At 45.5% G+C, this 13,211-nt stretch overlaps 1 protein-coding gene across 1 annotated transcript in view; it reads left to right on the forward strand.

Annotated features, from left to right (window-relative positions):
* Positions 1-1,194: 1,194 nt before the first annotated feature.
* srrm3 (serine/arginine repetitive matrix 3) overlaps positions 1,195-13,211 on the forward strand; it is a gene marked incomplete at both ends in the record, with an annotated part of 31,068 nt that continues 19,051 nt past the window's right edge. Inside the window, 2 exons of the mRNA XM_083689544.1 lie at positions 1,195-1,454; positions 11,256-11,357. Of these exons, the coding sequence (XP_083545670.1) occupies positions 1,195-1,454; positions 11,256-11,357 (362 nt within the window). The remainder of the gene's footprint in view (positions 1,455-11,255; positions 11,358-13,211) is intronic.

Consider the following 13,211-nt stretch of genomic DNA (forward strand, 5'->3'; position numbering starts at 1 on the left):
ATACAAATCTAAACTGACTCTGAGATTCCTACCTTTGAATTCTCTCCCTTGCTCCGCTTGTTACGCCAACGGCTCACGCTGCCCTAATTTGTGGCTCATACCTGGCGAAAATAATAAAAAATAAAGAATTTCATTTTGGGGCCAGATGCGGTTGCTTACTTCGCCCATGCTTTGGGCTGGCCCGATCAGAAAACAATGCATTAACCATATTAATAATAATTTATCTTTTATTTTCTTTTGTTGGTATTTTTGAAAAAGTGAAGCAGGGCATCCGTTAAATAATTTGTATGGCCTTACAGTATATCAGAGTGTGATCCTCACCGTCCCTGTGGTGTCATTTTTGTGAACCCAGGCTCTGTGTCCTGAAGGGACTTATGTGACCTTGATCTGCATTGTGTACACTGTCACAATATGAGAGTGTCCTATACATGCATCAGCTCTCTCACCCTGCCCCCAGCACACACTGGGCTGTTGACGCATGGACAAAAGGTTGCTGCTAGTGCAGTTGGTGGTGATGCATGTCGACATGTGCCTGCGATTCCAAAATAACCCTGTGTGTGTAACTGCTCAGTTAGGCGTAATATACTTCATCCTGTCCAGAGTTATAACCATCAAATTACAACAGCTCACTTTGTTGTGACGAGGAACTGGACATACATACATACACACATACATACACATATACAGTACATACATACATACATACATACATACATACATACATACATACATACACATATACAGTACATACATACATACATACATACATACATACACACACACATACATACATGTATCATACACCACCAGCTTCAGTGTGTTATGAAGGTTCACAGGTTGATATTTTTTTATTTTTTTATTGATTTAAGTTGCACTGACAGTGCTCAGCCCATATGGGTTTATATGCCACATTTAAAGCAAAGTGTGTTCATCACATATTTATTTTAGCCTCTTGACCTTTCAGGTCATTCAGGCTGAAAAGATTACTTTAGCAACTTCACTTTTTCTCTCTCTGGGGATTAGGAACCAGTATCTCCCATGGCAGCTATAACTGGAACTGGCTTGGTCAGAACATGAATAAACGTGACCCTCTCCCCCCTCAGGAGTCTGTCATGCCAGGGTAAGCTCATCTTCTCTAGATCTGTAGATAACATCCCTGTTCTCTCCCTCCTGTCTCCACAGAGTGCGGTGGCCATGTACGATGGGGCAAGGGTGCCTTCCCCCCAGGACGGCGCCAATGGTGTGCCCCAGCTGGCAGTGGCAGGGGCAGGTGGCTCAGCATCGGTGCCCACCGTGCGGCCCAAGGCAGAGGAGGAGGAGCCAGAGGAAGAGGAGGAGCCCAGACCAGAGCCTGTCCTGGTGAAGAAGGCCCACAGGGAGATCCTGGACCACGAGAGGAAGAGGAGAGTGGAACTGAAGTGTATGGAACTACAGGAGATGATGGAGGAACAGGGGTGAGTAAGGCCCACAAACAGTAATGGTGAAGAACACAGTGATGTTCTTGTTAACAAAGTTTTGCATTGACAGGGAAACACACTGAGGTTTGAACAGTATACACACTACAGGTTACATTACGAATATGATCCCAGGTAACATTCCGATACATTTTTGGGATACAACAAAGCATACAGTACCTGCAGAGGAAGTTTATGAATCTAAGTCCTCTATATGTGGTCTAACGCATGCGGATGCTGATCTAAAAGCTGCACACTTACACTCTGCAGTTTTCAGAAGAGAATAACAGCACTTTTGCATCCAGTAATGGCTGCCTGAGCAGAGCCAAAGTCAGAGCCAGAGAGAGTCAGTCAGTAAAGGACGTGGCGTCTTTCATTAGCATGCTCTCTCCTCCAGTGCTAAATGAGGGAGAGCCATACAGCAGGCTAAGGCTGCTGCTACACGAGGCCACGGCGGTGACTGGCATCTGCCGGCGTCTGCTCTAATCATCCTAGCCCACAGTCTCAGGCCCACACTGATCCATTCAGCCTTGCACACACGCACAGCCGCGTGGCTAAACAGGGCTTCGAGGGACACTCTAGGCTAGCTGTGACAATAATGAATAAGGAGTTGGGTGACCTTGTGTCTGTGTGATGAGCAGAGTTCTCCTCTGAGACTAGATTGGTAGGCACAAGTTTTACACTTCAAATTGTTTGCGTTAACAGCCAAATCATCAAGCCTGAGAGGGGGGTTTGATGTTCGATGACAATGACCGTCAGATTTCACCGTCATTTGCAAAGACATTTTTAATGATCCAGTGTTTGTTTTTACATTCATGTCCATTCTTTGTATGACACTGTAGCTAATCTTACTGATTAGCAGTATGCACAAATGCAGACCTTGCAATCAAGTTGCTACTGTACAGTATAAGATGTTTGATACTGTGGGGTAATTTGAATAAATGAAAGTGCTTATCTTGGCAGATGGTGTATCTTCATTGCAGTCAGTTCTCCACTTATCAGTGTTTCATCTTATCCTAAAATCACTAATACATCTTCCAAGGCAATAAGGAGTCCTGGGGGGTAGGTTTTAGAATGCTTTGAAGCCCTCTGCTATACTCCATATGATGGACTATTGGATTGCAGTGGATGCAGTTAGCAGTAGTAGTGCATGTATTTTTCGCTGCCGGATAAGCATGTCTAATATAGCTCTGCTCAACAGCATTTTTCTCTCAATGCTGGTGTAACTAGAGCTTTAGCATGACTAAAGAAACCCCGGTAACAGTAGATCACCAGCCAGCTGGTTTCCAGTGTGTAGTCTCAGCTCATTCAAGCTGTCGTTTAGGGGAAGGCACACTTTGAATAGACTGGGTAACATGAGATCGAAATTCTATACCAGCTGCTTAACTGTCATGTTTATTGTATTGTATGTGAAGTTTGAGTTTAACTCTAACCTCAACAGGATTATTGGTTGGAAGTAAGACTAATGCCACCTTTCATGATTGCTGATCTCTTTCATTCGACTCGTTCAACATCTCACTGCGGGATATGCATCCCTGCATACCCTGTTCACTGAAACCCTATTCAATCACGTCTGGAAGAGGCGAGGAGCGCTTTGCATGGCTGACCCCAGCCCAGCCAAGCCTATAAAGCCGTTTCATTCTTTCCACTCTTCATTTGCTTATTAGCAAGCCAGTTTGCAGTGTTCAGATAGAAACCTAGCTTCTTAGCTTAACTGTTGCACTGGAAAGTTAACAGCTTTTCCCGGGGCATTAGGTTGCTGGAATCCTGCTAATTCAATCCTGCAAATTCTTCAAGTTTCTTTGTATACATCGTCATCAAAGTGCTCCCCTCTTTTACTACACTAAGTAAAATACCTATTTTATTACATAAAGAGAAAGAAAGAGTCTGGCTTTGTTCCCTTGTGTTTTCCACACAAGTTAACACTTGGTTGTAGCATTGCTTGCCTACAGTAGTTAGCCTACGGTATACCACCGTTAGCTTGCTCCACCCATTACCTTGATATTAGCCTGGCTCGCTAGCATTCACTGTACCAGTGAGGCTATGCTAGCTGGCTAATAATAAGGTAGGTTGGCTCAGTAATAAACCAACACAAGGTCATTACTATAAACCACTGCCTGGCTACTTTTCTCTCGCAGTTCCTTTCAGGTTGAACTTGTGCTAGAAAGTGCATCAGACACGTTACACGAGTCTCACTGTTTGACAGAAGTTTCAGTCTTCGCTATGACTATCTCCATACCAGTTGTTTCTCTTTATTCTCGTCGCTGGGGCGATATAAATTGCCACCCGGTAATCAGCAGCAGGACAAAGTGTGGAGAAGGCCAATTCGGCCCTTGTAACTTTGCGGAGGATCCGTGGGATCTTCATCTTGCGGGTCCCACTTGACTTGACAAGACAGGGAAGTGGACGAGGCTCTTGGGAAGAGGAGCCCCATGTCAACTTCCAAGCAGCTCCTGGCTGTAGAACGGGAACTTCTGCTTTGGAGCAGCGACCATCTGTTGTCTCTCAGAGCAACACAAGTACCAGGGAGACTAAATTCAGAATTTACCGTAGTGGGGGGGCTCCTAGCCAGGGAATGATGACTCCAACTGGATGTTGTCCAGGAGATGTGGAAACGTCACTGCAGGGCAGCCGTAGAGTCTTTGCCATGCGCTCTCAGTTCATCCTCCATGCACTCAGTTTGCCCCAGGTGACTTGAGGGTTACAATACGTCCTAACCCCACGTTTGCTCCCAAAGTCATTCCTTTGACATACAGTAGTCATGCTAATAAACTGTTTTCCTTCCATCCCCGGTCATTTCTTTTCCAGAGGATAGGCGTCTGAACACTCTCTGCCCAGTGCGCGCACTAGACATTTACACGGAAAGGACTAAGGGGACTAAAGGGGTGTGATCAACTAGAGCTGTCTGAAACAATGATGAGTTAGACTGTGGAAATGGCTTACATCCCTGACCCTGAACTCTCTTCCATGGATCTCACTGTATCCATGCTCACCATGATCTCACCATGCCCCACTCTACACACTTGTCCTTCATGACCTCTCCCCTCCTCCCCCGTCCTCCCTGCTAACTAGAGAAATGAATTAATCCATGGCTCCTAGGGGACTCGAATAAGTGGAGTTGGTGTCTTCACTGCATTGTCATATGTGTCTCTGTCTAGACCCTCTCCACCCCCACCAGTGAGGAGTCAGGCTGGACGGCGGCTCTCATTAGGGCCTCAGGGTAATGGCGGTGCGGCACAGATTAATGTTGCTGATAGTTGCCTGTCCAGAGGAGAGGGGCACCACTGCCATCTGTCTGGGCCCTCTCCTGGCTCCGGACTAATTGCCTCTGGTTTAAGAGCGATGTAAAGGGGCCATATGTCCACCGGAGAGCCCCAGTGGCTGTCAGCAGGCTGTCTAATGATGACAGAGGACAGGGACACCATCAGAGTTACCACACTCTAATGTAAGGAGAGTTGAACTTGAAGGAGATAATCTATTTAGTTAGGGTTAGCATTGTGAGGTGTTGTGCTTCAGATAAGCTCTTGTAAAGTAGGATCCGCCTTACCAATTTAGCTTAGCATGATAGAGGCATTCCTTCTAGCATTGTGACTGCCAACGGCCCCTGGTCCTAGCATATATTACCTTTTCTTATGATGACTGATGGATAGATGATTCACTTAACTTAGACAAATGGATTTGTTGTAAGTCTCTTTGGATAAAGCCGTCTGCTAAATGCCAAAAATGTAAATGTAAATGTAAGCACAGGTCTCAAAACTGCACATTCAAACAAAGCCCCTTTAAATGAGAAAGGGAGAGTGGGATACAGGGATGTAGAGAGCAATGAAACCGGGGGATAGAGAGAGAGAGAGGAATGCAGGCATTGGGCACAATTAAAATGGTGGCAGGAACCTGTTTTCATCTGTTGTTAATTTAAGCCAGTAGGCCACCCTCCACCCCCAACCCCAATCTCTCCCCCCAAGGCCATTGCCAGAGATTAGACTGACTGAGGGACAGGTTGGATGTGAGCCCCCCTCTACTAGCAACCCCTCCAGCAGTGCACCTACCCCCATCTCCACCCCCTTATCCCCTCTGCCACCATCCCCCATCTCCCCCCCTCCGCCTGGTTGCTAAAACCAGGGATTAATAGTCTGCCCTGTGTGATAGCCTCACCCAGGGAGCCAATTAGAGGAGCGCTGCAATTAAAGGAGTCTTCTCATTAAGCTATCTGAGGCTTGGCAGCATCCCCCATTTACTGGCACTTAGAATGGTCCGCCTCTGTAGGGGCCCCTGCATTGTGACGTATAGTAGGGGGGGTTGGATATGACGGTGTAGATGCAGGAATAAGGGCCTGACTGTTAGAAACAGCACTGAGGCAATCAGTGGATACATTGCAGGTGTTTTTCTCTCAGGATTAAACCAAGTCATCAGGTGCTTCCAGTCAGGATTGTCGGATACTTCCTGTGTCCGGTAATGATGGGAAGGATAACACTACGGATCCGCCTATGGAGAGATCAGCCATTGCAACCATTTATTTATGCTAAAATCATCTGCAGTGTCTGATACTCCTGAAGTGGTCCACACACACAGTTTGTTTTTACAAGAGTAATTGAGGCGTATTGAGCGTCTGCATGATTAGAGCCCCTGTGGAGAGTCTCAGCCTTTCCCCAACCGCTTAATGAGCACTCTTCACAGAGCCTCACTCACTCACTTAGTTCAAACTGCCTGCTCTTGGCCATGGCTATTTTGGAAAGGCTTTGATAAGAGTCTAGCACTCCTCTCACCCCCCAGCCTCACCAGTAAGATGAGGAGAGTAGGTGTTCCCTCAGGGCAACGATAGATATCTGTTGTTTAAGGAGGATTATACACAGATGGCAGAAAAACATCGTAGGCCTACGCACAAGTACACACCTGCTCATGTCTACACATAAATACAGTTGGCATGTAAACTGCAAAGCCATCTTAATGCAAAGCCAGTTTCATTAGAAGAGTGGAGATTTTGTGTGTAGTGTAACCATTCCTGGCAGATTAAATAGGCCTACCTTCTTTAGCAGAGTTTTGTCTTAAGGTACCATTGGAAATCTTCATGGCCTGATATTACAATATACACTTTACTTGTAGACAAATTGTGTGTGTGGACCACTGCAGATGTGACAGAATTAATAAAATAGAAAAATAAAGATAAAGAGATACAGGGAGGGAGTCATAAGAAAAGAGAAGGACTTGAGGAAGAATGAGGAAGCTATATATAGAGAGAGACAGTTCAGAAAGGAGCTGATGTGTGGAGAGCCATTCCCAGAGCCACCCAGAAAAAGCACTAGTCTGCTGGAATTAATCCACAAACTACAGGAGGGATTCACCAGGCTAAATTTGGGAATAGGAGAGAAAGGCTTTAAGGGGAAATTACCTGTTTGTTCGGTGTCACAAAGGACTGCCCTGCACAATGGCTCTGCTCTGGACTGCCCAGCCCCTGTTTGTTCCCTCCTATGCTGTTTCTATTGGTTAAGGTCAAGCGAAGATGATCAATCAAAACAAGAGGCCGAAGCAGGAATATGGTGCACTGTCATCCACTGATCTGCAATACTCTGTGTAGGAGATATAGAGGGCAGCATTGTGAAGAAATTAACTCCAGTAATCTTTCTTTCTTTCACTCTCTCTCTCTCTCTCTCTCTCTCTCTCTCTCTCTCTCTCTCTCTCTCTCTCTCTCTCTCTCTCTCTCTTCCTCCTCTCTCTCTTTCTCAAACCATTTCTCTGTGCAGGTCTTTTCATTTTCTACAAACCTTCGTTTTTCCAAAGGCATTAAATCTCACTAACTATACGCACATTACTTTGACACTGAGCTCATTGCCCTGGTATTGGTAGTTGCTATGTCCCATATGTGAATGGCTGCACCTGGGGACCTAAATGGGGAGAAATGTCTCCAATCGATGACTATCAGTGTAACAAATTATTTCCCTGGGCCCCTTTGCTAATAGAGGGCCTATTTCTGTGCTCAGGGCTGTCTAATTACTTCAATCAGGTGCTTTAATCTAGGTGATTTGTCATGCCTGGAGTGGTGGGAAGGCCCAGTCTGATCTATGTCCCCTTACCTCCCCTGGCACACTGGGGCTCTTTAGGCTGTGGCCAATGGGGCTGGCAAAATTGCCTTCATTTGGGTGATGACTCAGCCCTCTGCACTGTACTGTACACACACACACAGACACATTTTCCACAATTGCCCCACACTTACCAAGGACCAAACACTCAAATGGGCACAACTCCACAATGCTGCACCATCAAGAGAAGTAGAAGTGCAAAACAGTAACCGTTAGCCCTTTTGAGCTGTGCTAATCAAATGTTTGAATCAGAGAAGTGGGTCTGCTCGCTACCTAACAGCCACTGACAAACACCCAATTCATGACCATTTATGTGTATTGATTCTGAGTTTGGAATGGGTTTTTACTTCTCTAATGCAACTCAAAAAAACAATCTGTCATCAGAGAGACCCAGACAACACAGACTTGGTGTGCCACAAAATCACACAGGATTATTCTCAGCTGCTGTTTAATCATCCATATCTGTATTTACTTGGCTATAATTCATCATCAAAACATTTATTTTTCCTTTTTTAGAAATGGTTGGTGTATAAACCCACACTCTTTGTGTCTGAAAATAACATGGACTAACTGTGTCTCCTTCCCCCTGTTCTTCATACCCTCTCTGGGTACACACACATATTGTATCTGCTGTGTTGCCCACAGCAGATAAAGCCCAGTGTTGCAAAACCATAGCCATTACATGCACCACTAAGCGTACACCCACTGCCCCCTAGTTAACCAATCCCCTCAGACCATCCAGCCGGGTTGACCAATCACAGAGCACTGAGGGCATGCTGTCTGTCTGTAGGCTTGGCTGAGCCTCAGAACCACTGTTGCTGTTCAGTGAGGAGAGGAGGAGGAGGAGGAGGAGATGCACTAAACCGTGTTAAGTCAACACAGGCCCCTTAACTCTGGGTTCTGACCCTTCATTTATGTCTTTACAGAAACTGCCAGTAGAGAAGCCTCATCATAACAGTGGAGTGTGAAGGACATGTGTTTGGTCTGAGATCATCATCATAAGAGTCTATTCTAAGGCTCTTCACTCTTTCTCCTACAATAATACACCACTGTCAGGGTATATGGTGGAACAGACCCTATAGAGCACACACTCTAACATCTATATGTCTATAGCACATAGTAATGTATGCTGATGGGGCTCCATGCATGGAAAGCTATGAATATAAAGTGAGGGGGGTTTGTTCCCTGTATTGTGTTGTGCTGACAGCTGTTGGGCTGACAGATTGCTGTACAGTAGGGACTGGTGCTGGTGTCACACTGAGCTCCCTCCCCTCTCCTCTGTTCTGACATCCCCATTCCCAGCCCCGCGCGTCTAATCTCATCTCCTCAACCTCTGGGATGATTGCACCGGGCCAGAAGAAATGGAAATGGCAGGGTTTAATCTCCAAAGGCAAACACCCCTCAGACTATTGCTATTTCCACACTAGAATGAGGCACAGATTAATTTATGACCCTGCTTGTGGAATTGGTGCCATGACTGGAAGTTAACAAAGAGAAAGTCTCTCTCACTGTGTTTCAGCACCTAACCAGTGGACAGCTCCAGTCCACCTAACCAGTGGACAGCTCCAGTCCACCTAACCAGTGGACAGCTCCAGTCCACCTAACCAGTGGACAGTGTTGGGAGTACAGCTCATGCTGCATCAGAGCATAGTGCCAGTTTAATTAGCACATTTTGACACGTTTTATCCAAATGGATCAAAATGATACGTTTTAAGAGATCTTATAGCCCAACATGTATTGTATTGTTGTCAGTATTGTTCATACATACATCATAGAGGACAATAATGTAAACACTACAATAAAAAAAACTAGGTACATCACCATTAACTCCTCACATAGATATTAACCTTACTTAACATTGGCAATATAGCTTTATTTAACCAGATAGATGTTCTGTCAGCCAGTCAGTGACAGCTCAAGTGTAAATCCTGCCCTGCCCTGGGCCACACTTTCACAGCTATTCTACACTCTCTCTGCTCCCCTCGCTCTTCTGACAGGAGATGGAGAGCAGGGCAGCTCATTATCACATTGCTCTCACCTGAATTCAACATTATTATACACCGTGAAACCGGTGGAAGATTCGCTGAATTCACGCCACAGTGTACATTTTCATCGGTTCAAGGGTTCCTGATGAAGCCATCTTTGATGTGAAAAAATGTAGGCCTTCTCAAAGGTCTGTAGCAGATTTACAAACACATATTGAACAGAATAGGTACCGTAGGCCCTGTTCTCCTACTGGTCCCTTCCGACTCTCGTTTGACTTTCAGTGCTGTCCTCTCCTCCCTGCTTGTTGGTCTGCTGCTGATAAGACATGGGGTGCTCTGCTCTACTCTGGCAGTCCTCCAACAGAAGAACACTGTCAGGAAGGCACTACTCCAGAACACGCCAATCTGTGGTCACTGGAGTAGTTGGGAGTGGTTAGTGTGAATACGTGTTTGTAATGAAGCTGCTTATAGTGGCTTCATGTTGTTTCCCTACTCATAGTTTCCTGTACAAGAGGAGTTGGCCACAAAACATGCATTAAAGGGGTGTGTATGCCACTAAGATACAATTTGTCATGAAGTCTTACCTCCACATGATACTAGTCTGGGAGATTATGTTTCTCCTAGGTGATTGAGGAATACTGGGTATTTCAGGGGAGGCTGGTGAAGATAGAAATTAGAGGACACGCTCATTGTGATGGGTTGCTGTCAGGTGCTACACTGCCAATGAGACGGCTCTTTATGTTAAATAGTTCAGGTAACATATTACCTAACATATTAAAGTGGAAAAGGTCTGAGGTATTCATCCCACAGAAAATTGTTCATCTAAGAGGTCCAGGAAAAGCATGTGTTTGATACCATTCCTAATTCAATTCCATGCATTACAATGAGCCCGTCCTCCGATTTCTACCTCCACCAAGCCTCCCCTGGTGTCTTGCACCACAGGGGATTCTGAGTTCTCTCAGTCTAGCAGAATAAGACATGATTACATCCAGATAGTCCCTGAATGAAGGAAGGACTGGACGGTGTAGATAGAGGCCGCACTCCCAAGCGTCTGAATTCCTTCAGGCATGTGCCAACTAAGCCATGCTGAGGAAATACGCTCCACATATGTTCCTGGCCAGCCATCCTATCCCCTTCCTGTAACGATGTAAATGTATGCCCTGCCGTTTGTCTGCTGGAGAATGTGTGGGAGTTGCGTGCCTTACACACACGCGCCTAGCTGTTGTGACAGATGACGATTAGCCCTGGTGCACAGATAGGGGGACGTGTGTGATATATGAAATTACTGGCCTCGCGTAGCCAAAACCGCAGCGTAATCTTTTCCATGCACCGCTGCTTTCATTTCCAGCACCATGTCTTCATTAGCTTTCCTATTTAGCCTTCGCCACAGCACTAGTGATCACTCCTTGCTGGCAAACATCTCCGTGAGTCCAGCCCTGCTGAATAAATCAAACTCTGTGTTTATTAATGACTGTGTGTGTGTGTGTGTGTGTGTGTGTGTGTGTGTGTGTGTCTGTCTGTCTGTCTGTCTGTCTGTCTGTCTGTCTGTCTGTCTGTCTGTCTGTCTGTCTGTCTGTCTGTCTGTCTGTCTGTGTGTGTGTGTGTGTGTGTGTGTGTGTGTGTGTGTGTGTGTGTGTGTGTGTGTGTGTGTGTGTGAGAGAGAGAGAGAAATAGAGAGAACGTCATAGGTGTCTGTCAGTGTTGGAGTACTTCAACTGATGGTGTGTTCTCCTGTCTCGTAGGTATTCTGAGGAGGAGATTCGTCAGAAGGTGGGCACCTTCCGACAGATGTTGATGGACAAAGAGGGAGTGATCACCAGAGAGGGCTCACACGCACGCCCAGCGTAAGTCACACACACTCTACAGTCTCTCTTTTACACACACACACACACACACACACACACACACACACACACACACACACACACACACACACACACACACACACACACACACACACACACACACACACACATACACAGAGTCCCGGACCTCTTAGATGAAAAGTCTTCTGTGGGACTAATGCAACAACTTTTTCAACTTTGATATGCACTATGTTCCCTGAACTATGTATCATAAAGAGCTGTTTCATTGGCATTGTAGCACCTGACAGCAGCTTGGGCAGATGGTTCTCACATTATCAGCAGCAGTGAGTAGGTCTGTCATCATCAGTGTTAGTCTCACTGAGCCAGTCCTCCTCTCTATGACTCAGTTATTCACTGTATTCTGACCTATCAGATCAGGGCCTCCCTGCCGATGATGAATGTGTAATGACTCTGATGCTCCCTGTCATACAGGCCTGACTAATGACTCTCTCAGTCAGGACCTGACATTTGACTACGTCTACACACTGCACTGGAATGAGGGAGCAATGTAAGGACTGGTGTAGAATTAATAAACCCCAAAATAAACCATGGCAATAAACTATGAATTGTCTGCTATATGGCTGCTTTGAGAAAGAGAGGAATAGAAAGACAGAAAGAAAGAAAGAAAGAAAGAAAGAAAGAAAGAAAGAAAGAAAGAAAGAAAGAAAGAAAGAAAGAAAGAAAGAAAGAAAGAAAGAAAGAAAGAAGGAAAGAAAGAAAGAAAGCAAGCAAGCATACTTTTTGAGAAATTTGAAAATGTATGAAACCTATCTCTCTATGAGGTGATTTGGGGTCAGTTTGTTAGACATGCTGGACAAAGCTGTCTCTGCTACTGCATTCAGTGCTGAGCAAGGCCTTGAAGTGGAAAATTGAGAGGAGGTTTGCAATTTGAGAGTTGCTCTTCTGAGCCAAGTTTACTCCCTCTTCTCTCTGCATGCCTGCGTGCACACACACACACACACACACACACACACACACACACACACACACACCATCATCATCATTTTGTAGGTCATATAAATTAATAAATCAGGAGGTGCTTCAAAACTTTCCCTTGTGTGGTTTCCATGGGGAAGGAGTGCAGCAGTTAACAGTGTTTCATGCAAGAGCAGCAGAATAGCACTCCCACAATGTCTACATTGACCGGGGAGGATCCCAGCTACTGTAGCGTAAAGACCCCCTAATTAATAAAACTGACCATAAGACAAGACTCCTGGTGCAGATTGTGCAGAACAAGCACTAAGTACAGTAGCAGTAGTCTTTATGCTTGTGCCAGCTCCCCCTAAGTGTTCATATCTGTTCTACAAAGCTCTGCCATTGATTTCAGCTTGAGCGGATGGGAACGTTAAGAGGGAATCCAGTGTGTAAGGCCTTTTAGAACCATCAGACCAAAAACGCCTTTAGAGGTCTATCTGAGCAGGATCAATGCGGACTGGAATTTCAGATGGGCTGCTCTTCCACATTAGACACCGTCCCTTTGTCTGAGAGGAGACCCTGTTAAGACTGTGTAATGAAGAAAAAATACCATTGACTTCAGCACCAATACACAACATGTTTGGCATTCTCACCTGGTGGCTTTTCCTGTTCCTCAGGTCAGATGTCTTATGTGTGGGCATGGAAAAAAATATACTAAGGAATGTTTGATTGGCATGATGTAAACACAATACAACGGCATGCTCATAATGTGCATTAGTCACAACCAACTGCTTCCAAAGACCCACTGCTCTACAGTGATACTCATACTAACCCTAACCCTAACCCTAACCCTAACCCATACTAGGATCACTAAACTTCATCACACTTTCATCCCAGCCTTTCACTGCTATAAAGTAG

This window comes from Argentina silus (genome assembly GCF_951799395.1).
Source record: "Argentina silus genome assembly, chromosome: 2".
NCBI lineage: Eukaryota > Metazoa > Chordata > Actinopteri > Argentiniformes > Argentinidae > Argentina > Argentina silus.